At 43.9% G+C, this 27,708-nt stretch overlaps 1 protein-coding gene across 4 annotated transcripts; it reads left to right on the top strand.

Annotated features, from left to right (window-relative positions):
- Positions 1–4: 4 nt before the first annotated feature.
- Positions 5–26,928, top strand: CCZ1 (CCZ1 homolog, vacuolar protein trafficking and biogenesis associated). 4 transcript variants are annotated; one of them, XM_057695469.1, is made up of 15 exons: positions 5–211; positions 1,173–1,270; positions 1,364–1,457; positions 1,746–1,823; positions 2,235–2,282; positions 2,862–2,945; positions 4,011–4,186; positions 8,789–8,870; positions 11,084–11,145; positions 11,449–11,560; positions 17,849–17,882; positions 18,529–18,646; positions 24,720–24,878; positions 25,163–25,290; positions 26,578–26,928. In XM_057695469.1, exons 1-15 carry the CDS (start codon positions 92–94, stop codon positions 26,631–26,633), a joined length of 1,449 nt encoding a protein of 482 aa, XP_057551452.1. In that variant the 5' UTR covers positions 5–91; the 3' UTR covers positions 26,634–26,928. The 4 variants fall into 4 exon arrangements, with proteins under 4 accessions (XP_057551452.1, XP_057551453.1, XP_057551455.1 ...); XM_057695473.1 differs by lacking the exon at positions 5–211 and adding an exon at positions 335–381; XM_057695470.1 differs by lacking the exon at positions 25,163–25,290 and having other exon boundaries at positions 6–211.
- The last annotated feature ends 780 nt before the right edge of the window (positions 26,929–27,708 follow it).

Raw genomic sequence — 27,708 nt, forward strand, 5'->3', positions numbered from 1 at the left:
GCGAGCGAGGCGGAAGTGCAGTCGCCTCGCCGCGGCTGTCTCTGGGCGGGCAGAGGGAGGCTCCCGAGGCTGGGGGCCGGGCCGGGCCGGGATGGCGGCAGCGGCGGCCGGGGCCGGGGCAGGAGCCGGAGCGGCCCAGGAGAAGCAGTTCCCGCCCTCGCTGCTGAGCTTCTTCATCTACAACCCGCGCTTCGGACCGCGCGAGGGAGAGGTGAGCGGAGCGGGGCGGCGCGCGGGCGTCGGTCGGCGGCAGAGGAGGGCCCGGGGCTGGGGGCGGCCGGACGGCGTCGGGCCCGGGCAGCCGCGGGGTGCGCCCGGGAGGCGGCGGGGGCAGCAGCTGTCACCCTGCCCTCGGCGAGCGGCACTTACCAGGGTCCGGAGGTGTGTCGGGGCGGGGGGCTCCGGCGGGGGCCGGACCACGCGGGCAGGGTCTGCTCCAGGTCCCGGGTCAGTACCAGCGTGTCCAGGGAAGGTTCCTCAGGTTAATCGCTCCACACAGGTGGAGTCTCTCTTTTCTTTACATCAATCCCGGGTGGTTAAAGTTGAGTTTATGTCTTTGTTGCTGGAAGTCCCCGCCTAGAAGCGTTGGAACTGGAGTGGGACCGACTGTCGTCCTGTGATGCAGTCTTGGGGGATCGTCGGAAAGTTTCTTTCCAAATTCGCCAATGAAACAGGATAGGGGCGGGTGCGGCTTTTTGTTTTATTTTTTCAGGTGGGGACGGTGACTTCCTCAGAGAATGTCCGGCGCTAGATTTTGTTGGCAAGAAATCACGGTCCTTTTAAAGGCTCTCGGTCCAAATACCTGCGAACCTGCTGGGTTTAATTTGCGGGGAGGTGTGTGTCTGTGCAGGCGCGGACACGCTTATTTCTTACAAGAGTTGGTGTGTTACAAATTAGCATGAGGAAAGAAACCCAAAGATTGAGTTTTCAGAATAGTTGTCTAGTGCTCTTTCAAATGGCATATGGCTTATCGAATGTCACAGTTGCTTTTCACGCAGGTGGGAGTTGTTTACACTGTGAGGAGAGGATAATTCTTTTTTTTTATAAAGGGCCTTTGTTTTGTTTTGCCAGCTACCGTGTATGAGAGGTTGACATTAAACATAGTACTGTCAACAGCTAAGATGGAAAAAATGCTTATGTCAACGTTGTGATTCTATTTCTTCATACTTTAGGAGGAAAATAAAATTTTGTTTTACTATCCAAATGAAGTAGAAAAGAATGAAAAAATTAGAAATGTCGGATTGTGTGAAGCTATTGTACAGTTTACAAGGTAATGCCTTTCAATGTGCTTTTGCAGAGCTCAGTGAATTCTTACAACTTATATTGGAGAATTGTCCCTAATATATTCTTTTAACCTTTTTAGGACCTTTAGTCCATCAAAACCTGCAAAATCTTTACATACACAGAAGAATAGACAGTTCTTCAATGAACCAGAAGAAAATTTCTGGATGGTCATGGTATTTACATACACAGTACACCTTTTTCAATCTGAATCATAAAGTTATGGGTGGTCTTTACTGTTAGGATTTCAGGAAAGTCCTCTGGTCATTGCATCAGAGTAGAGTTACAATAAAGTTGGTGGCAGGTTAAAAATCAAACTCCCGTTAAGTGTATTTGTTCTTGGGGCTCTTTTAAGAAGTTTTGGGTTTGGTGTTGGGACATGTTCAAGTTTTTTAATTTAGGGGAAAGTTAAAAACACATATAATTGAGTCATTGTGTAATTTCAGTTTTATCAAACTTTGTAGGTTGTTCGGAATCCTATAATTGAAAAGCAAAGTAAAGATGGAAAACCAGTTGTAGAATACCAAGAGGAGGAGTTGCTGGTAATGTCGTTTTTTATTTCGTATTTTTAGGAAAAAATTTGTTAATATCTTGAGTGACTTATTCAGATTTTAGCTGTGTCACTTTTACAGAAGTTTCTCAAGGTACACATAGCAAAATTTTATGCTTATTGTTTCCTTTAACACAATCTTATAAAATTGTGTGTGTGCCATCTCTCATCCAATGCCTTCTACTAATCATCTATGTTTAAAGCCCTCCTAAAAATAAAAATTAGGCTTACTGGTTCATAATTGAATTTAAATACCTCTTATTTTCAGCACACAACTACTATAGGACCAGGTTTATGAGCATTATATTGCTTTGCCAAGAGTCCCTGTACCTTTACTATGCAATAGACTTTTTTTTGTTTTATCTTGAATTAAGATTTGTGCTGTCTTCTGTGTTGTTTGTAGGACAAGGTTTATAGTTCAGTGCTCCAGCAGTGCTATAGCATGTACAAGGTAAGCGGACATGCTTTCTGAGTTGAGAGTCCAGTCAGTTACCCCAGTTTACATGGGATGCTTAAAACAGTTCTTAATTCTTTATGTGACTGTGAGGTGACTGTGTGTCTGTTTTAGGAGGAGGAAATAATGGGGCCTTTGAAACAGTATTGAGCTTTATGTGTGCACTTACTCAGTACTGAGCCCTTGTCTCTTCCCAGACTTATGCTAGAGGTGTATCTGCATTAGTGAACACAGAGTCCATGTTCGTGAGGAAAGTACATAGTGCAGATATTTGTATGACTTAAGAAGTCTGGCAATATTATTTTATTTATGTAAAGTGAGACTTAGGTGTGAATTTAAGTTTAAAAAAAAAAATGCCCAGAACAGTTAGGTGATTTTATAAAAATTACCACTTAACAGTGTTTCGATATGACTTATAACTCAGGCTTTCTCATGTAAATATTTTCTCCATTCAAAAGGAACTGGGGGATGAAACAAGTGGAATTAATGTAAAGGGAAAAGAAGAACTTGTTATATTGGGAAATTGAAAGATATAAGAAATTGACCTTTTTTTTTTTTAATCTTTTACACCATTAGCTTTTTAATGGTACATTTCTGAGAGCCATGGAAGATGGAGGTGTCAAGCTCCTAAAAGAAAGATTAGAGAAATTCTTCCATCGGGTATGTTTTTTGAATTTTATTTGTAATCTTGGTAGTTGTCCAAATAGACTGTCAGAGACACAGACAGGTTTGTTTCTCACATACAAACAAACCTAGCACTTGGAAATGGTGAAGCTCCTGAGGCATAATGTGAACAAGATCAGACCAGCGAGGAAACGTGTTAGATTTGCACTCTTGACTCAGAGTTTCCTGCCATTTGTGCACAGCTCTTTAAAGCATCTTGGCGACATCTTTTGGCTTCGTCCTTGTCCTGCCTGTGTCTGTCCCTGTGGGCTTACTCAAAAGCAGACTTCCTGTGTGATGGATTGGTTAATTAGCAAAATCGCACATTCTCACGGATCGATTATGTTCACTAAACAGACGTAATCTGTATTGACTCAAGGTGAAGTGTGTGGCTGTGACACAGACTTTCTCTCCTTCGTGGTGATTAGTGTGATTATTTTTCCCCCACCTGATGTGAATGTGTCTACACAGGTGCCATTCTCCTTCAATGTAAATTTTGCATATTTCACCCTACCCCTGGTCAAATCCAGTTTATCTTAGAGGAATGAGTCTCAGTTTATCTTTCTCCCTATACTACCTTTGATGTTTATTTTTGAATTATTTTGTTTTTATGAGGAACTTTTCTTTCTTATTTGTTTCTTCAATTTAGTGACCATAATTATTCACTCCGACTGTCCCCTCTTGCTGTCCTTGTCCTCGTTCCTCTCCTGTCCGTCAACACTGATGTGTATACCCTTCCAGTGTGATTTTAGTGTAAGATGGTCCATGGTATCATGTGTGGAGGTCAGTCTAATCTGAGGAGCACTAGTATGAAGAATTAAACACTTCAAAGAGAGAAAACACAGTGCTAAATGAACGCTACTTATGTTTGAACTTAATTTTTTGATATCGGTACTGATTTCAAATCCAGTTCCCTGTGGCTCACCTCCGTGTTGGCCTTGGCAGTGTGCTGTTTGTTAGCATATAATTGTACCATAAACTAAGGTTAATTATTTTCAGTTGTCAGAGTACTGTCTTCAGTGTACTATTAGTAAGTTTTCTGCCTTATTTTTTTTCCTACAGTATTTGCAGACGTTGCATTTGCAGTCATGCGATCTACTTGACATTTTTGGTGGGATCAGTTTCTTCCCATTGGATAAAATGACGTATTTGAAAATCCAGTCCTTTATTAACAGAATGGAAGAAAGCCTGAGTATAGTCAAGTACACTGCCTTTCTCTATAACGATCAACTCATCTGGTAGGTACACCCTATGGCTTGGCGTGTAGGAGAAGAAAGCCTTCTAGGATGATAAAAATAGCAGTGATTGGATTGATAGCAGGTTGTCAAAGTGAAAATAATAGCTGGGGGGGTGGAGGGGTAGGACAAACCTTTTTAGATATTGTCAAAATAAGGCAGTGATTGTTTAAACCAAAATTAGGGTAATTTTGTTTAAAATTACCAAGCAGGGGAGTTTAAAACTGGTTCCACAAAAGAGAGAGAAAATGTTAGGTTTAAGAATCCTATTTTTATTTTGGTATTTTTCCAAAAACATCTTCCAAGAAATAGGTAGTAAATGTGGAAAGTATAATTTTCATACATTCTTTTAAGGAAGCTAGTTTTTTAAAATATCCAACAAGTTAAAAGTGCTATAAAACCAGGAAATTATGCACTGTCATCAAACTATGTCTGCATCCTGTACCAGGCACAGAAACATAATTTCTTTGATGAAAGTATTGATATTCAAGAAGCAAAGATAAACTATTACTAAAAGCTCTCAACTCCTGAAGACTGAACTCTGGAAGAGCTATGTGAGCGTGCATGAGGCTGCAGGGAGGGGGTCCCTGAAGAGTCGTGTGGGGAGCCAGCCTGTTTATTTGCAGCTGAGAGTGGTGTGCCTGCCATGAGCCGCTGAGGTTCACGAGGGAGCGGCAGGCTGGGAGCCCTCTGGCAGCTGCTCACATGCATTCAGTTTTTGTGTTTGTGTTTCCTGGCTCGTTGCTTGTGCTCCGTGAATGTTGATGGTGAACTCAAAACAGGTGTTTTGTGGAGACTATCTTAGCGTTCTACTTGGACTGTGTTGCATTTAATGCATGGATTTGGTTTTAGCGGCAGCTGTGGAAGGATTTAGCAGTGGCTTCTCCTTTGTTGGAAGATATCAGTTGACTGTCTTATTCAGAGTTTTTGGCCTGTTTTTTTGAGAGAATTTTTTTTAGTGAATCAATTTCCTTTATCACAGGTGAATGCTTTTATGAAAAAATGCCTTAGCTATTTCTTAAGTTAATCAAAGTTGACCAGACTCTGATCCTGGCTAGATCATTTTATATTCAACACGTGACAGTGACATAGTCTATATTATTGACTAAACTGACCCTAATGTGAAGGTTTCTGGCAAGTGATTGCCACTTATTCTCGGTAGTGCTTCCGCCAGAAGAGATTCTCGAATAACTTGGCATCGCCACTGGAAGCAGAGTTGGCAGGCCCTAGAGAAGTGCATGGACCCCGGACCACAGCTGTGCGCGGCTCACAGCGCTGGAGTTGAGGCTTCTCACAGAGCAGGTGTGGAGGTCTTAGAGCAAAACAGCCAAAGTCCATGTAGCATGGAAGTGAAAATAAGGCACAGAGTCGCAGAGTCATTTATAAAACAAAGGAAAATCAGTCTTGACAAAGTAGTAGCATTTCATGCACACAAATGAGTCAGTTGAGCAGAAGAATAATTTTTTTTTAAATCGTTCATATCAAACAACTATTTGAGAAACTTTGAGAAGATCTGTACTTCTGAGCCCAAGTAAGCCGTTTCCTGTTTGATGTGAGCCATTGACAGAGTCCTGAATCATGTGGACCTGTCGTTTCAGGGAGTTGTTTGCTTTTATTTATTTGTCTTTTTAATTTAATTTTTTTAATTTATTTTTTGGCTGCGTTGGGTCTTTGTTGCTGTGCTCAGTCTTTCTCTAGTTGTGGCGAGCAGGCTGCTTTTCATTGCGGTGCATGGGCTTCTGTTGTTGTGGAGCACAGGCTCTAGGCATGCGGGCTTCAGTAGTTGTGGCTCGTTGACTTTAGAGCGCAGGCTCAGTAGGTGTGGCACACAGGCTTAGTTGCTCCACAGTATGTGGGAAATCTTCCTGAGCCAGGGATCAAACCCATGTCACCTGCAGTGGCAGGCGAATTTGTAACCACTGCACCAAGGAAGTACTATTTGTTTGTTTTATGCTAAAAAGGAACTCTTGTTTTGGGGGGTTTGTTTGTTTGTTGTTACTTTTTATTTTGAGATTACTGAAGATTGACATGCACTTGCAACAACTTCTCCTGAATGGTCACATCTGGCGTAACTCTAATAGAATATTACTGCACTTAACTTTGGTGGGGGAGCAGGAATAGGGATGGGGTGCAGATGCTGGGGAGAGGGCTGCCACAGTCCGCGTTGATGGACATCCCACGGCCGGGCAGGCCTCTCCGTGGGCAGAGTGTGGACTGCCTGCTTGCTGCTTCGTGCTCTGAACTTACTTTCCTTTTAACTTTTCTACCCAGAAAACCAACATCAGATGACTTCACGCGCAGCCTTGAATCTTAGGTGCGATAATAAATACAAAGCCTTAAGCACGGCGCACAGAGCAGGTAGTTAAGAAGCGCCTTCCATTTCCTTGTATGGGGCATTTTCTGCTCGGTGTCCTCTGTCTGGAGCAGCGCTGTCCGATAGGAATATAATGCAGGCCACAAATACATTTTCATTTTTCTAATAGCCACGATAAAATAAGAAATTGGTGAAATCAATTTTAATAATGTGTTTTTTAGCCCAGTATATCTCAAGTATTTTTTCAACATGTAAACAATATAAAAAATTATTAGTGAGCTATTTTTTTTGTGCCAAATCCTAAAACTCCAGTGTGTATTTTATACCCATTTTGACCAGCCGCATTTCAGATGTTCAGTAGCCAGATGTACCTGGTAGCTACCGTTACTGGAAACGCATAATTCTTTATGTAATGTCTGCTACTTACCATTAGTAACGCTTCCCCATCAGCACTTGTGTGTCTTAAAAGGAAAGTCACATCCTGAACCTGTTTTGTGTTTGTTTTTCTCTTTCTTTCCCCTGACCTCAATTATTTCCGCAAAAGTAAAGAGTGGGGGACCTGCCGTGTGTTTGATTTGAAAGGTCTGTCTGCCTCGGGCGGCTGCAGGTTGCTTTCAGAGTTAGTGTTGTCACAGACCAAGTGCTGACGATTCTCAGCTGTTTCTGTTTTGGCTTCACCTTTGGACCCGGAACTTCATTCTACTTGGCAGGAAGCTTCAGACCTGCTTTGGGGTGTTAGGCCACTTAGAATTTTAGCTGTGGACAGATGTTCTGAAAATGGAGGAGGAGAGGTGGGGTAGGAAGAGGAGGAGATGAGACAAGCAGGAGGAGTCCAGGGAGGCAGGCAGTGCTTCTGTGCTGAGCAGGCCGAACTTCTAACATGACCTACGATTCCACTGGAAAGGAGAGAGAGCCCCTGGAATGTGGTGCAGAGGCTTGGTTTATATCAAGTTAGACTTCCTCACAGGATTTTTTTCAATTATCATGAATAGAAAAAAAAAAAACCCAGATACAGACTCGTTGTCAGTTTATATCCTTACCTGAAAAACCCATTTCACGTACAGTCCAGTGATGCCTGTGGTTTCTCAGCACTTTTCCAGGTACTACTGATTCTTGCCTTGTTTCGGATTGGATGGTTTGCCCGAAAGTTTGTTTATTTCTTTTCCCCCTTTTTGTCTGCCCTGAATCGAGAGCATTAAAATATGAATACATGTCTGAGACATAGTAGATCGAGTTCTCTGTCTACAGCGTACCAGGGTGTTCAGAATGCGGGGTGAACACAGCATTACAGCTGCACTTGAATCTCAGAATGTCAAGGTGCCCTCCCGCTCTGGCTTTCTAGGTCACAGTTACGATTGGACAGGCATGGGCATGTGAGACGTCCTCATCTCCGCCGAGAGGCGTAGAGCAGCGTCCTTTGGGGCGTCCCTGCTCTCTCGTCACCGCGTCACCCGGCTTGCCTACCCGCCGTCACACTCAGGAGAGGAGCCCAGGGTGGGGCCTGGGCGAGGACTCAGACCCTGGATGCCTTGGGAACCATGATTTTGATTATTTTGCTCTTATGAAACAGCTGTATGATTTTTTTTTTTTTTTTTGGTATTAATGTGAAGTTTTTCCTCAAAATGCCCCTTTTCCGAAATCCTAGTGAGAAGCCAGCCCCAGGACGGTGCGTAGCGTAGTGTCGTGAGGTTTCCCCTCTAGTTCTTCTCTCCGTGGACTTGAACCAAGCGCTGCTGCCGTGTTGGCCTTTAAAGCACAGGCTCACGTGGGGCAGCCTCCCCGGAGGGTTTCATCACTTGGGGGAAGAGTTTGTATATTTTTTCGGTTGGCTTTTCTTTACCAGTTTCTGGTTTTTATTCTCAATATATTTTTGCTAAACTTGTTTCACAAATTAAAAAAAAAAAAAAAAAAAAGAATGCGGGGTGAAAGACAGTGGCCTTACCATGTAACCCAGAAAGTGGAAAGAAACCTGCTGCCTGAAGGGAAGCATCGCGGCTGCTAGTGCTCCCTGGATAATCCCACAGAGAAGGCAGATCAAATCTGCTGTGACTTCTTACTTCAAATGGCATAGAAAATGCAGAACTACATAGCAGTAGCCTCTAGCAGGTCAGGGTAGAGTCCTTGTGCTAGACTCAAGTTTAATTCATTCCCTTCTTGAACTTTCCATCAAGGAAAGGGCTTTCTGATATCATGAATATAATGTGAAAAAAAAATGAGCTTTTGTTACAGAGCAATGGAAAGACAGAAGACCAATTCCAGACTTCTAACGTAGTGCTTTTCTGATATTTCAGGAGTGGATTAGAACAAGACGACATGAGAATTTTATACAAATACCTCACCACATCTCTATTTCCAAGGCATATCGAACCTGAGGTATGATGGGGTACCAATCTCTAGATAGATGGATGGATGGATGGATGGATATATAGACAGACACACACACACACAGACAGACAGACACACACACACACACACAAACACACTCTCGCACACAGAATTGGGGGTGGAGTAACATGGTGGGTGGGGCAGTTCTGATCTGTATTTTACCTTAATAGTGTGATATCTGGTGATGTAGTTGTCCGTTGGTCTCCGTGGGGGATTGCTCCCAAGACCCCCGCAGGTACCCAGATTCACATATGCTCAAGTCCCTCATGTGAAATGGTGTAGTAGTGTTTGCAGGTGCTCTGTGCACATCCTCTGTGTACTTTGAACCGTCTCTAGGTTACTATAATGCCTGATAGAAAAAAAAAAAAAAACCATAATACAGGGTATATGCTATGTAAATAGTTGTTACTGTGTTTTGCTTTTTGGAACTTTCAAAAGAAATTTTTTCCCCAAATATTTTCAACCTGTGGTTGGTTGAATCCACAAATGTGGAATCTGCAGAAGTGGAAACCTCGGTTGCAGAAGGCCAACTGTATTTAGTGTGTGTCACTTAGCACAGAAAACCATCTATGTCGGCTTTTCTTCATTTTGTTACATTCAGATGCAGTTGGAAAGGTATGTTTTTAAGGGGAGCGATTCATTGAGTAGAGGAAAAACTGGATTTTTAGGTGGGGTTCTGGGAACTCTGAAAATGCTGGGACGCTTGGACAAAACAGTGGTTAGTTTTGTGCTCTTTTCATCTACAAGCATGAGATCTAATATTGAGTTGACGTTATACTGCCTGCCTGGCCTTTCCATTCTGGCACTTAATTTCCCAGTTTTCTGCAGAGAACTGTAAATAATACCACAGTGTTTTCCCCAAAGTGTCTTTTTTTGGCTTTAATTAGCTGGAAGTGAAAAGTATTCATAACCCATAAAGAATCATGCGGGGGCAGCACGCACGCGCGTCTCCCTCGCTCTGGTTTCTGAGGCCCTGACTTTAAACAACAGGGGAAAATCTTTTTGATAAGAAGTCTCAGGGCTTTGAGAAGGACCTGGTCCTATGCTTAGTTCCTTTCCAGGTAGTTTGAATACAGTGGCTAACATTTCTGGCGTGTGCACCGTACACCAGCCACGGTGTGAGTGCCCAGCAAACTTGCATCATCTCATGACATCCTGACAGCCATCCTGAAAGCCGGGTCCCTTATCTCCTTCTTACAGATAGGAGACCCAGGTCTGGGGGGCTTACATGCCTTACCCCGTGTCACCCCACTAGCAAGTGACAGAGCCGGGACCAGGTCTCAGGGTCTGCCTGATGCTAAAGCACATGCTCCAGACACACCCTCAGGGATCCTTCAGGAGGATTCTCCACGGGGGACAGTGCTGTTGCAACAGCAGAAAACTCTATTGATGCTTTATTATATGTCTAAAGAGCCAGATTTACAGGAGCGTACAAAGTGACAGTGTGAACATGGACACGAGAGGACTTCTCTCTCAGTACAGGCTGCACGTGTGAGAGTTAGCTGTGCATTTTCACTCTTGGATTTATTACGTTTTTCAACCTTTCATTTTCAGTTATATGCTAAAATTTTATATAGACCAGAAGAAAAGGTTTTAGCTAATAACATGACTATAGATTTGGATTTTTTTTTTTCTTTTCATTTCGTATGCACATTGAAATAGTGTATCCTCAGCAGAAGAAACCAGGAGTGTGTTACAAACATAAATCTGTGAGGAGGAGGCACCATGTCATGGCTGAAGGCAGGGATTTTGCGGTCAGACAGGCTTGGGTTTGATGCCTGACCCCTCCACTCAGGAGCTAGGCGCATTGGTGAACTTCTTTGAACTTCCGTTTCCACTTCTGGAAAACAGGAAGAGGGCATTCCCCATAGGCGTGATGCGAGATGAAATTAAGTAATTGCTGTCATTGCCTGGCACATGTTGACCATGTGGGAGGTGTCAGTTATTGCTGTAAAAGGAACTAAATCAGTGTGTGGCATTCAGGGCACACTGAAGTTATGACAGTCCTGGTTAAAACCAGTGAGTTCTCTCTGTACCTTTGTAATCCCCCCCTCCCTTTTTTTTTTCTTTGGTGGGGAGGAATATGGGACATTGATACAGAAAAATGTCATGGAGTCAACTAGGAGATATGAATGCTGTTTTTCAAAGCTTTGAATCTAGAAAATCTCTTAGTCACTTTTCAACATTAACTTTGTTTACAGTTGGCAGGAAGGGATTCTCCAATAAGGGCAGAAATGCCGGGAAATCTTCAACACTACGGAAGGTAGGACTTCTGTCCTTTGATAGACAGTGTTGGATTTTATTATCTTTTTTGGTAAAGATAAAATCATGAACACTGAATTACATTTGTGCTACTTTATTGACAATAATCAACAAAAGGAAATTCTTTTGTTTCCAGTGAATTAAAACTATTATTTTTTTTTATATTTTGATTTGGTGTTTTCTAAGTAGTGTCTGGCTTCCAAAAAAGGGTGTGTATTAATGCTCTTCTAGGAATGCACTGTTTATATATTCCTATTTATAATCTGCCTAATTGAAAAGAGTCATCTCTGTGCTTCCTTTTCAGATTTCTCACTGGACCCTTGAACCTTAATGATCCAGAAGCAAAATGCAGATTCCCCAAAATTTTTGTAAATACAGATGACACTTATGAAGCTTTGCATTTAATTGTTTATAAGGTAACAACTGTCTTTCCCTCCAGGGTTGCAGATTGAAACTAAAGTAGACCTTTCTCACACTGGTACACCGGGTACACCAGTCGGTGTGCAGACCCTTCCATGTTTCTCAGACCAAGTGTCGCAAGTTCTCATTATTGCAAGATTCAAAATCGGTGCTTTCTAGAGTAATAGGTTTATTTTCAGTCCCCATTAAACAGTTCTGTGATTAGTGAGAGAGTCACTGTCGAGGTCATGACTCACAGATGTTTCAGGTCCTGCACGGGAACAAATCGGAGGCTGTCAAGGCCGGTGTCGCCTGGTGTCCAGTGCTGCCCGCACTCCAGTGGGTTCTGCCTTCACTCTGATTTTAAAGCTGTGGACTTGCTAATCCCATAAGGATAGTCTGAGCTTCTGTCAGGATACTATCTTGTAAGGATGTGTATTTATGTTAGGTTGGTTTTTGGGGTTTTTTTGTCCTTTTTTATTTAATTAATTTATTTATTGACTGTGTTGGGTCTTTGTTGCTGCATGCAGGCTTTCTCTAGCTGCAGTGAGCAGGGGCTACTCTTAGTTGTGGTGCATGCGCTTCTCATTGTGGTGGCTTCTCTTGTTGCGGAGCACGGGCTCTAGGTGCACAGGCTTCAGTTGTTGTGGCCTGTGGGCTGAATAGTTGTGGCACACAGGCTCAGTAGTTGTGGCACATGGGCGTAGTTGCTCTGTGGCATGTGGGATATTCCTGGACCAGGGCTCAAACCCGTGTCCCCTGCATTGGCAGGCAGATTCTTAATCACTGTGCCACGAGGAAAGTCCAGGTGGGGATTTTTAAAGGCAGTTTTGGGTTCAAGAAAGAAGGCTGAGCCTGTGTAGTTTCTCTTCTTTCCCGCCTGAGAGAACAGTTATGTTTTAATTTGTAAAGGCGTGGAAGTGATGCCATGAGCGCAGAGGAAGGAGATGAAATCAGAGGATGAGGGGGTTCTCTGACTTCCCGGGAGATGGAAAGGTGTGAGAGTGGTGCTGGCAGAGGAGAGGGAGGAAGCTCCAGGCGAGAATGTGAGTGGAGCACGAAGTGCGCTGAGGCAGGAGTCAGCCTGCCCTGTGGGCCCGAGCAGCTCCCAGCTCAGGGGCAGGTGGTAACCCCAGGAGTCAGGAGTGGGCAGGGGGCCTGGAAGGAAGGGGAGTGAGTGAAGTGTTGGATGTGAGCCAGTCAGCCACCCTTCCCCACCCTCAACACAGACAGCCGAGCATCCACCCCCAGATGCAAACTGAGGCGCTTCTGAAAGGAAGCTTGAGGCCAGGCCTCCTCCCCCGTCAGATGTGCGGTTCCCTCGTCCTGAAGTGCAATTGTGAAAACAAAAGTGTGGGCCCTGAGAGGTACAAGAATGATTCTGGTAACAGAAGAGAACTTTTAAAAATTAACATCCATGGAGATTAGAGAAGTTGTATCTATAAAAATGAAATAGGATGACATGGAAGATTCACAGTTATGATAAACTTAGGTTAATTGAAAATATAATTTAAAAAAATTGCGATAAGATGTGTATAATATAAAATTTGCCATTTTAACCATTTTTAAGTGTATAATTCAGTGTACATTCACTGTGTTGTGCAATCATCACCACTGTCTATTTCCAAAACTTTTCTTCACCCCAAAGAGACATTCCCAGCCCACCAAGCAGTAACCCCTCATCTCCCCTCCCCCTGTAACCCTAACCCTAAATATAATTGTTGACATCAGAAATTTATTAGAAGTGTTAAAGATGTTGGCCTGCCCCAGAATATAAGATAAAATGACAAATGATACAATATAGGAAGAAAGCTGAGAGGAATTTCAGGAGAGGAAGGTAGTAAATCGTATCATGAGAAAATGTCTAGCTGAAGAGGAAGACATTTCCCAGACTGAAAAGGCCCACTGCGTGTCCAGCGTAGTAAATCTAAAAGACCCGTGCCTACACCCAACAATGTGCTGTTTCAGAAATGTAAAGAGAACATCCTAAAAGCGTCCAGAAGGAGAACCAGGTCACCTATAAAAGAACAAAAATAAAGCTGAGATTGGCAGTTTCCTCACCAACACTAGAAGTCAGAAGACAACGGAAGAAAGACTTTTGAAGTTGGGAGTAGACGTGATTCTCGGTGTTGAATGGTAGCCAAGCCAACGTGTCCATCGTGGCTGAGGCTGCCCGCGCATCCTCTCAGGATGTTGCATGAGATTGTTTCTCGGTGGAATAATAAGTGAGGAAACCAAGAAAGAAAACACTCTGGAGTCCAGAACAGTGGGTCTTACCCATGAGAACAGTGAGAGGAAGGCTTGAGATGACAGGGCTCCTCAGGTCTGCCGAGGGACGTCTCCCCTGAGATGCTTCCACAGCCAAAGAGGGGTGGGGGCCCCTGTCCTGGGGGGGAGGGGCTCCAGAATGAAAAGCGGTTTCATTCATAAAAAGGTAAGATTAAGACATTTGACTCAGTGTGTGATGTAATAAGGAATGGCAAGGGAGGAAGGAGTTGTAGGGAAAATATTCAAAAAGGTGTGGTCTGAAAATGAGCCAGACTAAAATACGAGGGTGAGTCAAAAATTATCCACACTCGGTTATATTAAAACATCCATAAATTCTACAGGCAGAGTGCAGAAAATTTTTGACTCGCCCTCTTAATTCAGAGGAGTAATTGGAGAAGAAAGTCTGTTTCCATGTCAAGCTAAAATCTTCCTTCTTTGAATGACTCAAGGGTAATGACTTTGATCCTTTAACAAAGGAAACAAGAGCCTGGCACGCTGTGTCGTGTATTGGATTTTCATTTCTAGAGTCAACCATAGACGTAATTTTAGGTGTGATGATGGCATTTCAGTTAAGAGTTCGTATCTCTTTTTAAAAACAGCTTTATTGAGATATAATTTATATACCATGTATTCATCCATTTAAAGTGTACAGGCCAATGGCTTATGGTAGCAAAGTTCAAGGGTCCCCTAATCACCTTCACTTCTCACACCAGCTGCTAGTTCAGGGGTCCTCAAGGCCACCCTCAGTCTCAGCAGTTCACTTGGAGGACCCACAGGACTCAGAGAAGCAGTTACGGTTACAGTTCATTCAGTAGAATAGTGCAGGTTCAAGCCAGCGCAAGGAAGGGGCACCCAGGCGAGGTCCAGGGGTGACCAGGCGCAAGCTTCCAGCTGTCCTCTCAGGGCAGAGTCACGCCTGTCTCTCCCACCGGTGACAGGGGACAGCACGTAGGGAGGATTGCCACCCAGGGAAGCTCACCCAGGCCTTACCATGCAGAGACTGTGTTCAGACCCATCTGACCACCCTTGTGGCTGACCTTCCTTCCTCTGGAGGTCCAGCTGACCCTGCGTGAGCACAGGGCCACGAGGGGTGCTGGTCTGTGGTTTTCTTTTCTTTTGAAGGCTTTGTCTGGTTTTGGTATCAGGGTAATACCCTGTTTTTTGGAAGACTTTGTGAAGGATTGGTGTGCGTCCTTCTTCAAATGTTTGGTCACAGTGAAGCCACCTACAGCCTGGGCTTTTCTTTGTGGGAGGTGTTTAAATTATTAATTAGGGGCTTCCTAGGTGGTGCAGTGGTTAAGAATCCGCCTGACAATGCAGAGGACGAGGGTTCAGTCCCTGCTCCAGGAAGATCCCACATGCCGTGGAGCAACTAAGCCCGTACACCACAACTGTTGAGCCTGCGCTTTAGAGCCCGTGAGCCACAGCTATTGAGCCCATGTGCTGCAACTGCTGAAGCTCACGCACCTAGAGCCCGTGCTCCGCAACAAGAGGAGCCACGGCAATGAGGAGCGCACGCACCACAATGAAGAGTAGCCCCCACTCACCACAACTAAAAGAAAGCCTGCGCACAGCAAAAAATAGCCAACACAGCCAAAAAATTAATTAATTAAAAAAAATATTAGTCTCTTTGCTTATTATAGGTCTCTTCTGATTTTCTACTGTTTGAATGTTTCAGTGGTGTGTATCTTTCTAGGAATTTGTCCATTTTAAGTTATTCAAGTTGTTGGTGTACAATTTTTCATAATGTTATAGCCCTATAAGCTTTCTTTTCCTTTAAAGTCAGCAGCGATGTCTCCTCTTCCATTCCTGGTTTTAGTAATGTGAGTCTTCTCTCTCTTTTTCCTTGGTCTAGATGGACTTCAGTTTTGTTGATCTTTTCAGAGAATCATATTCTGGTTTCGTTTTTTCCTCTTTTGTTTTTCTGTTCTCTAGTTCAGTTTATTTCAGCTCTGATTGTTATTTCCTTCCCTCTGCTTGCTTTGGGTTTAGTTTACTCCTCTTTTTTTCCAAGGCCTTAAGATGGATTGTTACATTATTGATTTGAGAGCTTTCTTCCAATACATGTATTTACAGCTATAAAGCTAAAAGACTATAATACTAAGATGTAGTAGACTGTCTTTTTTTTTTTTCCTTCCCCCCCCCGCCCAGCTGCATTGCGTCTTCATTGCTGTGTGAGGGCTTTCTCTATTGCAGCGAGTGAGAGCTACTCTTTGTTGTGTTGCTCAAGCTTCTCATTGTGGTGGCTTCTCTTGTTGCAGAGCACGGGCTCTAGGCACCCAGGCTTCAGTAGTTGCAGCATGAGGGCTCAGTAGTTGTGGCACACGGGCTTAGTTGCTCTGCAGCGTGTGGGATCTTCCCGGACCAGGGATCGAACCTGTGTCCCCTGCATTGGCAGGTGGATTCTTAACCACTGCGCCACCAGGGAAGTCCCTAGTAGATTGTCTTCTATGAACTTTTTTTCCATTTGCTGTCTGCCTTTAGGACAATTTCCCTCTGGAAATTTAAGTGATTGTTTTTTGTTCTCCAATTATGGTTTTTCACTGGGGAGAGAGCATTAACATATGGTTCAGGGAGGCGGATTGGGCAGAATGGTCCATGAGTTGCCAGAGAATGTGATGGTCATGGGGTTCATGTATACCATTCTGTGTACATTTTTAAAATATTTGAAATTCCTCAACTTTTTAAATGGAGACTTTAAAAGTCACGTGTTTTAAAAAAAAAAAAAAATCAAAACCTGTAATGGGTCAGTTGCATAAATGCCTGATGGCAGACATACAGGAAGCAAGCTGGCTCGGGCTTCAGGACCCTGTGACACACAGAGTTCATGTCCCGAGGAGGCCAGCCACTGCTCAGGTCCACCAGGTAGTGACCAGGGTGAAGAAGAGCCAAGGGGTCCCAGGTCTCGTGGTGCTTTAGGAGAGGCTGGAAATTGCAATTTTGGTAGAAAACCAGTTGACACCTAAGTCAAAATTACTTTAAACACAAAGAAACACCTGTGTTGGATGGAACCAGCCTGTACGCCACCAAGTTTGCAGCCTGTTTATGGGAAAATAGTGATTATGATTCAGTTACAAAATAGCATAAATATTATTAACCTTGGCCACATGAAAATAAAGTTACAGCTGATGGAGGTTGAGAGGCGAAGTGGGGAGTGGTGCAGGGGCGGGGGGAACGTTAATATCCTGACTAAAAAGTGGCAGTTCAGGAGCTGGAGCCCCTGCCTGCAGCGCGAGGACTGCTGGCACGAGGAGTGGGCCGTTTGAGGCGGTCAGGTGCCCGTCCAGTGGAGGAGCTAGGCTGGCCGTGAACCCCAGGGTGGGGGGAGAGCGGGAGAGGAGCTGCATCCGTCTTGACGGCTAAAGATGACAGTGGTGGTGACCACGTTATCTAGAACATTAACAGTGGTCGACAGGGGAGCAGGCCTCAGAGGAGGAAGCCTCGATTTTCATCATAAGCCTGTATGTTCTATTTGACCTTTTTTTAACACTGTACATGGCCTTTTTTTGGCTATTTTGTTTATGATCTGGCTTGCTGTACTTATGTCATAATTGCAGTAGTTGCTGTAATAAAAAGTGAGACAAGGTGACATTAATTTGCTGTTTTTTAAAACTTATGTTAATGGAGATTATCAAACATTCACAAAAATAGATTGGAATAATGAATACCCGGGTACCTGTCACACAGCGTAATTAATACTATGCTGATGTTTCATCTCTTCTCTACATGTTTTGGTTTTCGGTTAGCGCATTTTAAATCATCCTGTCATTTCCCTCATAAATAGTTCATTTTGCATCTCTAACTAATAAGGACATCTGTTTTAACATCACGACCCTGCCATTATCACACCTGACCAAAATATGTAATACTTCCTCAATATCATCTCATATCCAGTCCCATCCAGATTTCTCCAGTTAACTAAAACAAGCCTTTATAAAGTTAATATGTAAAGATTCAGACAAGCCACTGCATTTGGTTATTTAAGTCTTCTTTTTTTTTGTACCATTTTCTAATCTTTGGTTTCTTGTCTCCCCCAGGCCATGAGTGCAGCTGTGTGCTTCATGGTTGACGGTAAGTACACACCTGTATCTGAGTTCACCTGACCAGCTAAGCCTTTTCTCTTTACACTTTGTTGCGTTCTGTCCCTAAATGATGAGTTGTCGTAGCAGCGCGGAGGCTGTATTAAGCCTCCATCTGGGGCCTCTGCCATCTTAACCAGCTATTTCTAATATTGTTGAAGTCCCAGCTTTCCTGCTTCTCAGCAGCAGGCCCCGGGCAGCTTTCTGTGCCTTGCTGCCCATGAAGCGATTACAGGAGTACCCGTCTCCAGAGGGGCTTTAGGATTAAGCGAGGGAGCATTTGTAGAGCAGCAGCAGTACCTGGCCCATGAGTGCTGTGTGGTGTTTGTTAAATAAATATTTGACCTTCCTGGGTCTACTGGGGGTAGGCAGTCAGTTTACCACCTGCAGGGCATGCTTCAGTCAGCATTCACAGTGAGATAGGTCTTTGCCTCTTTTTCATCTTAAATATAACTAATTCTGACTCCTCTGTTTCTCTTCTGTTTGGGAGGGGAAGGGGATCTGATCATTTAATTCTTTTATTTCCCAGATCAGTAAAGTTTTCATTTGAATATTGTTGTTAAGATGGTAAAATGAAAATTGACCTTTTTAACACAAATGTCCTGACACTCACTGGTGTTTCTTGAATTACTCGTCAGCCTCTCTCCAGCCTACGTTGGATTTTTGCCGAAGACTGGACAGCATTGTTGGGCCCCAGCTCACAGTGCTAGCATCTGACATTTGTGAGCAGTTTAACATCAGCAAAAGAATATCTGGGTTTGTACTCTGCTTCGTGTTTACTTTCAAGCATTTAACTGGCTTTGGAAGAATAAGGGTGGTTTTAACTTAGAATATGGATGGTGTTAAGGTCCGTGTTTTCTCCAAATCCAGGGAACAGATGTGCTGTTCTGTCTGAAGAGCATCCTGGAGAGCTGTTCCTGAGTTTTTCTGCCCCACAGTGACTGGGGGGGGGGGGGGGGGAGTGGAGGGGGCTGGGTCTTCTCTTAGTGCCTCCCCTCCGGCCTGGCCGGTGGTGGTGTGAACGTGTGGGGTTAGGTGTGCTCGCTGTGCCCGTGGTGCTGGCCTTGTGAGTGCACCTCACGTCCCACGTGACCCGCCCAGGCTGTGAAATCCACGGTGGCCGTGGTAACCAGCAGGGTTTTGCTTTGCATAGATGGCAAGCACTTTCCTCTTGTGGACAAATGTTCCTGGTGAGGTTGGCTGTGACGTGAGCCAGTAGACATTGATGCTTCGTCGGACATCCTGAAAGGCTCTAGGCTGAGTATCAGGAGACTTGAGGTTAAACTCATCTTGGTTCTAAAAACACCCTGAAAAGCCATGGAACCTCTTTCTGCTCTCTTCTGAGGACAAAGTCAAATGACTAAAGATAAAGTGCGTAGATGGAAAGTACTTTAAGGAATAAAAGCCCTCTTTATATGGGCTTCCCATGTGTTTGAAAAGTTGCTACAGTGCTGTCAATTTATATATGCCTTATGTTTGTAGTGATCATATACTGTATGCTTGTGGCCTTACACGAGCACCAGCCCACAGAGAAGTCCCACACGGGCTCCAGGTGAAAGCACGTGTGGGTTTTGCATCTGCGAGTGGACTTTCACTGCTGACAGCTTCCTTAGTTTTAGGTCACGCAAGTTATGAGGAAAGTGATCAAGTGTAGTTAGCTACATCCCCAAACCCTTGGGATATGGCTGGACATTTTCATTGTTCTGCCTGCGCTTTCGGCAGATATGATGAATTTCAAGTAACTCACTGACAGATACCCCGGGGTAAACTTGCTGTCAGGTGCCATCTATTTTGGAAGTTGGGTTAACTCTCTTTGGGATTGTACAGAGGAAAGGAGACGGTCTTCGACATTCATTATCCTATCATTAGACAGCAGTTTTCTCCTCATATTTTGTTCTGAATATTTTCAAACATGGGAAGGTTGAAAAAATGGTACATTGAGTACACATACAGCCCCACTTAGATTCTTCCGTCAGCATTTTGCCTTGTGTGTTTTGACACACCTGTCAGTCCCAGTCTAGAGGACAGTTTCTTGACTGTTGGGAGAACCACTGAACAGTATCGCTAGCCCCTGGAGGCTAGGGTACCTGGAAAACGTGATGGTAAAATAAGCGCCACACAATTTAGGGGTGTGCCCGAGAACAGGAATTCCAGAAGTGTAGTTGTTCTTTCCTTTGAAAGTTGACCTGAAGATGGTTCTCGAGGCATCTGAGATGTTACATCAAAGGCTCTATTGATTGCGAAACCGTAACTATCAACTGACTAAAGATAAAAGCTTTTGCGTACAAATGATAATGTACTTTTCTTCCCGAAGTCCTTCTGACCCAGATCAAGCCATTTTACATGCCAGTCCTGGGACCTCCAAAAGTCACATCCTGGGGAAATTAGAGGCAGCCCTGAGGGAGGAAAGACCCAGCCGTCAGCATGTCAGGGGCATTGTTGGGGGCAAGGGCAGAGGGGGCTGTGTTAGCCAGCCGTACTGATCCCAGAGGCCAGCTCGGGGACCTCTGTCGTCTCGGCTACAGCCCCGCTAGAAACTGCCCATGGTGCTGTGTGCCGGTGTTTAGTGTGAGTCCGTATTCATAACCCGCAGCTCTTTATGTTCCCTACGCCTTTAAAGGATGACGTGAAGTAGGTTTGGTGATCCGTGTCTACTCATTTGTGGGCCACCTCAGTTTCTTTCTTCTCCAAAACTTAAAATTCTGTTATTTTAAATTGTTTTTCTTTTTTTGAGAGTAACTTATTTCCTTAATATTTGAACAATTCCAAAATAGAAGTAATTGGAAATCTTACCTCATTTGGCTTCTGTCTTTCTGGACTTGCACACATCCATAAATACAGTGACATACACACGTGTTTTTCACACACGGGCTTTTAAAAATATGCTGTAAATCTGTAGCTTTAAAAAATGTAAATGGTCTGAGTGTCAGTTTAAATCAGTAAACACGGATCTGCCTCATTCTCTTTATGAGAAAGATGTGTTCTGTTTGCTGAATCGCTCTCCCGTTCAGTGGGTGTCTGGTTACGGCTGTTGGTGTTATAAGTAGTTCTGTATTGAGCAGTCTGGTACTTAACAAGTTATCCCCTCAAGAGAAATCCCTAGGATTGAGTTCTAGGGCAAAGGAAATGCACATTTACAGCGTGGATCACCTCCCACAAGGGTGGAGCCGTCTTCCCCTCCTGCCGGTGCCCACCAGCCCGTGCTCTGTGGCTCGCACTTTGACAGTGACACTGAGGTTGGCATCTCCTCCTCTCTTTGTGGGCATTTCTGTCGCCTCCACAAGTTGTCTCCATCCTTTGGCTCTTTCCATTGAAGTGCTTTATCTTTTGTCTTTTACATCAGTGCTCTTAATGTAATACCCTTTAGTCACATCTCATCCTCTTTTCCTTATGTGTAGTCAGTTTTACTAATCATTGCCTTTGGATTTCTCTTTAGTGGCATATTTGGGGCTTTCCACCCCCAATATTATAAAAATGTTCCGTTTTTATCTCTGGTATGTCCCTGGCTTTATTTTCTGTGTTTAAATCTCTAACTCACTTGGAATTTTTAAGGGCTTGCAGGAAGGCTCTAACTTAATAACTTACCAGAAAATTGATAGTTTTCTGAATCTGAGACTTTCATTTCTGTTTGTTCCGTACATCCCCATTCACTAGCCCGTTCTGTTTATTAAATTTGAAAAGGTAGACAGGAGGAGGAAGATGTAGGAAGTTGTTAGGAAAGGAACCTCTTTCCTGTGAGCAATTTTTTTTAATAATCCTTTTTTATCAGTCTTGAATAAATGTGTTAAGTACCCTAGGAGGCTGACTGCGCTGGGATTCCTGCCAGCAGTGAGGCATGTAACCATTAACACTGAGGGTTGGTAATGATCAGACCCCAGCCTGGACATGGGGAGGGGCAGGAGGAAAGCGAGCCTGGAAAAATTAGCCCCGCTGTGGGCAGCAGTGTTTCATGGTGGAGGGGGTGGAGGAGGTCTTTTTTGCCTTAAGTCTGGTCTGATAAGTGAGGAATGGCCAGTAGCCATATTCATCTAGATATCATCTATCTGGCCACCTTCAGCTATCTGGAACACAGACCAGAAGAAATGAAAACCACAGCTGGTCGCTGCTCCCAGCCAGCTGTCCAAGTCCACAGGGGAAACTCTGCGAGCAGTTAGGTACCCACTGAACATCTGCTCATTTCCTTCCCTCATTAAGAGCTCAGAGTAACCTTTCCAGGCAGGCTTTGGAAATTTGGAAAGGTTTTCACATACCTGGTTCTTAAACAGTTAAGTCTCTGGCATCTCAGTAAGATTGATGCTGTTTACTCACTGGAGATCTCCCCGTGACCTTTTTTTTTTTTTCTTCCCAAACTGGGTGTCAGCAATGCACCAATTAATGTGTGGATCCTTTAACATTTTTAAAATTAATTTATTTTTTGGCTGCATTGGGTCTTTGTTGCTGCATGCGGGCTTTCTCTAGTGAGCGGGGGCTATTCATTGAGGTGTGAGGGCTTCTCAGTGCGGTGGCTTCTCTTGTTGTGGAGCACGGTCTCTAGGTGCACAGTCTTCAGTAATTGTGGCACACAGGCCCTAGAGCGCAGGCTCAGTAGTTGTGGCAAATGGGGCTTACTTGCTCCAAGGCATGTGGGATCTTCCTGGATCAGGGATCAAACCTGTGTCCCATGCATGGGTAGGCGGATTCTGTCTCTCTCTCTCTCTCTTTTTTTTTTTTTTTTTTACAATTTGATATTTTTTTTAATTAGTAATGTATATATGGCAATCCCAATCTCCCAATTCATTCCCCACCATGGCAGACAGATTCTTAACCACTGCACGACCAGGGAAGTCGTCCTCCCCGTGACCTCTTTATCAATTAGTTACTTGGGTTTTTAGCCAATAGTAGAAGAAAAAGGGCAAAAGGGTGTGAAGAAAGGGTTGTCAGAAAACAGAAGATCTTTTATAAAAAAAATTAGTAGACAAAAAAAATATTAGTAGACAAACTAAAAAAGCATAGAATGTAACTACTTAAGACAGACTCCACCCTTCCACCCCTTTGAGGACATCATTTTTGTGCTACAGTATTTATATTCCAAACTTCTCATAAGAAGTCATCAAGAAGAATTCTGTATTGTTTTCCTGTGTCTGGTGTATTTTATATTGATGTAGTGAACCATATTTAGTACATTCTTTTTTAAGAAGGCTAGAAATTTGTATGATTTTGTGTTTGGGAAAAAATGCTTTAGTGTTTAAAAGGAGTAAGTTTTAGGTCTTTGGTAAAAATACCAGGTAAATGTGGCTGCTGCTTATTTAGAACTAACAGGCTGTTAGATGTTTGATAACTAATAAGCTTGTAGGGTGAAAAGTATCCTTGCTATTTTTCATGTGAGCAGATCTTGTTTTCTGTTATTAACAGTACATTGCAAGTAGCTGTTTTTTCTATTTTTGTTTTTATGTCATCCTTCATGGTGGGTGGAGTGGAAAGAGGTCACATTTGCCCTTTTCCTAACTACCTAAATAACATCTTTCATGTGAATGTCCATCTGGGGGTAAAAAAGAAGAATTTTGATCTTCTTAGAAGAGTGTTGTACATGTTATAAATGAGGGAAAGAGGAATGCCACAGAGAATGTTAGACAAAGGTGGTAGAAGTTAGTCTGTCCAAATAACTAAATTTACAACTCTTTCCAAATGTCTTTTAAAATTTTCATGTTTCCAAAGTTTTTCTTGTAGCTGTACTTTTCTGAGTTTTAGGGACCTAGTAAAAACAAATTCTGGTTTTATAAGAATTCTGTTTTCATTTTCCTGGAAACTAAATCGTCCACATTCTTTCTTTGCCTAGATGTAAAGTATTACAGTAGTAACCCACTTCCCCGGAGGTCACATTTCCGGCACCCTCAGCCCTCCAGAGCGTGGCTGCTACCCCTGAAGTAAGCAGAGAAGGCTTCTGGCCCCAGCGGCAGGGCTGCCCAGGCTCTCCCAGACCCCAGAGTGTGAATTAAGGCTCCGTGACAGGTGACGGAGGGGCAGCCCCTGTGAGCCGAGTGGCCCAGCTGTCAGGGTGGCTCCTGGAGGAGTCGCAGACTCTGGCCCAGGAGACAGCGAAGGAGCATTGCCCTGTCATCCAGGATAAGGAAGGATAAATCCCAATTAACTGCGTTAGCTGAGGCGCACACGTTCTAGCATGGTCTCCGGGTAGGATGATGAAAGCTTTGTTACTTACAGTGCTAAGCTTCTGTTCTGGGGAAGTTTACATACATGCAGTTGTGGGATAAATGAGGTGTACAGGGGTCAGCACGCTTTTCTGCAAAGGGCCGGATAGTAAGGACTTCAGGCTTTGTGGGCTGTTCCAACTACTCAACCATCCTCTACGCGTGAGAGCAGCTGTAGACAGTACATAAGCATATGGTGTCCCAGGGATACTTTTTTTAGGAAAACAGGGCCTGGTTTGGTCCCAGAGCCACGGTTTGCTGACCCCTCCACCGGAAGGTAAATGGCCTGCAGTGATTTACTTTGTTTTTTGTTTTTCGTTTTTTTTAAGTCAGCAAATAACTGAGTAATTGCCATTTATAAAACATTGTACTTGAAAAAAAAATCATCACATAATGGTTAAAATATCTGGGCTTTTTAAAGTACATGCTTGAGCTTGCTGGGAAATTCAGTCATTTTGAATACCTCACGGATATCAGATAAGTTACTGCTGAACATTACATCTTAACTGAGGTTCTAGATTTGAAGGCCCAGCCATCGAAAACACCACCTTAGCCATTACGCGTGTAGAGTTTCCACAGTGTAGTTGTACAGTCAGGTAGTTGTTCTTTCAGAATGTTACCATCTTAACAACATGTTTTCACAGGTCTGAAAAAGAACCCCAGTTTAAGTTCATCTACTTCAACCATATGAATTTAGCAGAAAAAAGTACAATTCACATGAGGAAAACACCCAGTGTGTCACTTACGTCTGTTCACCCAGATTTAATGAAGATTCTGGGTGACATCAACAGTGATTTCACGAGGTAATTCTAGCCACCTCTGCAATTAGGTATCCAGTTTCTAATAAGAGACGTTAAAGGAATCATCTTCAAAAACTGTGTGACCCCAGGCCCCTTCAGAGGGCTCGACCGCCTTCCTGGGCACCACTTCCAAACGTCATTAAGCCCCGAAGGGGCTGGTCTCTCACAGGGGACTCCTTCAACTTTTCAAATGGCTTAAGTTTCCTGATTCTTGTTTTAGAATGTTTTTCACAATCCAGCTATATATATAAAATAAACAATTGCATTTTGAAACTCTTGTCTTACAGAGTAGATGAAGATGAAGAGATCATCGTGAAAGCAATGAGTGATTATTGGGTTGTTGGCAAAAAGTCTGACCAGCGGGAGCTGTATGTTATTTTGAATCAAAAAAATGCAAACCTGATTGAAGTAAATGGTAAATAGGGTTTGGTATTCGAGCAGAATTTTAACACCACTCATATTTGAAAACCACCTTTTTGGTGTCCTAAGGAGCGTGCTAAATAGGACAAATCGTGACTGTTGAGATTTTCAACAGATGCCCCTGTTGCTTAAAAGAAACCATCATTTGATCTATTCAATGTTTTTCTATACTTTGTTCCTTGAAAAAGTGTGTGAAAAATTTGCCAGTATCTTGGGAAACTTGATACAGGCCAAAAGAAAATGTTCTATAATACTAAAGAAAAAAATGCCATGGCTTTATATACTGTTTTACAGAAATGTCCATTTTGGGAGTTCCCTGGTTGCCTAGTGGTTAGGACCCTGGGCTTTCACTACCGTGGTCCAGGTTCGATCCCTGGTTGGGGAATTGAAATCCCACAAGCCACGTGGCACGACCAAAAAAAAAAAGAAGTCCATTTGTGCTCCCAGTCATAAAAACACTCATCTTAATGCAGAGCTGCCAGGTTCAGGCGGCAGTTTACAGCCACCCCTGGGCACGAGCAGAAGGCTCACGCGCACGCTTCCTGTGTCTTCCAGCACAGCAGCTGGTCTGGCCCTGCACAGCATGACCACGCAGCCGCCTGACTGGTCCTGCACTTCGCTGCCCTGGGGGGAGGCGGTGTCACCCTCACGGCATCGGGCCCCTCGGCTGCTCTGCAGGAGACCCAAGCAACCAGCCGCGGGTGGGACGGGGGGGGGGGGGGGGGGGTGCCCCCCACGTGTCAACCACGAGGACAGTCGGGTGCGAGGCTTCTTCCCTCTGCGGACATCTGGGCTGTATCACCTTTTCCTCTTCATGCTGGTACTTGTATTAATAGTCTGTGTATTAGAAGCTATTTCAGTGAGTACACGCCTCATTTAAAGCAGGACCTGAGTAATGACGCCTCTGTGGAGCTCTGGATCCACAGTTCAGGGTTGCAGCTAGAGTTTTTGTGTTTTTGTGTCAGATTCCTCAAGATTTTAGAAGCTGTGCTCCTAACCCCCCCCAACCTGTGCGTATCATAGACACTTGGTTTGAGCTGTCGCAGGCCCAGGGAAACAGTGTTAAATAGTGTTAAAGTCGCCTGTGTGTCAGGCCTTTTTTCTTTTCTCTCGATGTATTAACATTTCTTATCAAAGCTTCAGAGATTTAAGGTCAAAATTAACGCAGACCTTTATTTATGACCAACTTGACTCCAGGGAATTTAAGGTATTGATATATCTTACGAAACCTTTTAAGTGAGAACTCCTCTACCTCACTCACCATTTTCTGTTGTTTTTGCAGAAGAGGTCAAGAAGCTTTGTGCGACGCAGTTCAATAACATATTCTTCTTGGATTGACTGACAAGGGCTCACTGAAACATCTTTTAAAAACAACTCAGCAAGCGTTTTGTTTACCGTGTTAACCGTGGCGGGTTACTGGTCATATCATTGACTGGATGAATGACAACAGTAAAGCAATACTTGCTTGGAAGAATCAGATTTCTACTCAGCCTGATGATCCCCTGAGGTTTTTAGACTTTAACTATTTATGTGGAATTAAAGGTAGTCGGCTACATCTGTCATTCCATTCTTTTGACATTATGTGAATATTTTACTGGAAAATAAGACTAATAAATTGTTAAAGTTTTTAAAATCCTGGACTTGCATTGAGTCTCTCTGGTCACCTGTTTGTGGAGCACACCGGCCGTGGGTCCCTGGCCTGTCCTTATCCTCAGGGATATTCCAGCAGCTAAAGGTGCTCAGTGTTGGGATTTCTTCCCTGGTCACTAGGCCCAAAGTGGTAAACTCTGGGGTATTTGCCCAAAGTAATCGCTGGACTTGGTTTTTATCTTGAGCATTAAAGTGATTTTTTAAAATTATTTATTTGGTTGCACTGGGTCTTAGTTGCAGCTCGTGGGCTCCTTAGTTGCAGCATGCAAACTTCTAGTTGTGGCATGCAGGTGGGATCTGGTTCCCTGATCAGGGATCGAACCCGGGCCCCCTGCATTGGGAACACGGAGTCTCAACCACTGCGCCACCAGAGAATTCCCTAATGTGATTTTTAGATCACAGATAAACAATAGAGAACTTACTGCAAGTGCCCCAGTGTGGTCCAAACATAAAGCCACAAGGACCTCCCAGGTAGGTACAACCCTACCTTCATCCTCACAACCGAGATTGAGCCTGGCTGAATTTAACTGAGCTTACGGTGGTCCGGACATCCCAGAGTTGGGGTGAAAAGTTGCCAGGCGTGGGGTCTGGAAAAACTGGTACTAGCCTGGCCCTAACAGGAGCTCTCCATAGCCCCGTGAACCCAGCCTGTGGGTTAGGGCGGAGCAGGGAAGTGACTTCTCATCCATCTGTAGTATTTTCATTCTCACCCGGTAACTGACAATCTCCACTATGATTTCCTCTTACCCCGTGAGTTACTTAA

The sequence above is a fragment of the Hippopotamus amphibius genome, chromosome 9 (assembly GCF_030028045.1).
Source record: "Hippopotamus amphibius kiboko isolate mHipAmp2 chromosome 9, mHipAmp2.hap2, whole genome shotgun sequence".
Taxonomy (NCBI): domain Eukaryota; kingdom Metazoa; phylum Chordata; class Mammalia; order Artiodactyla; family Hippopotamidae; genus Hippopotamus; species Hippopotamus amphibius.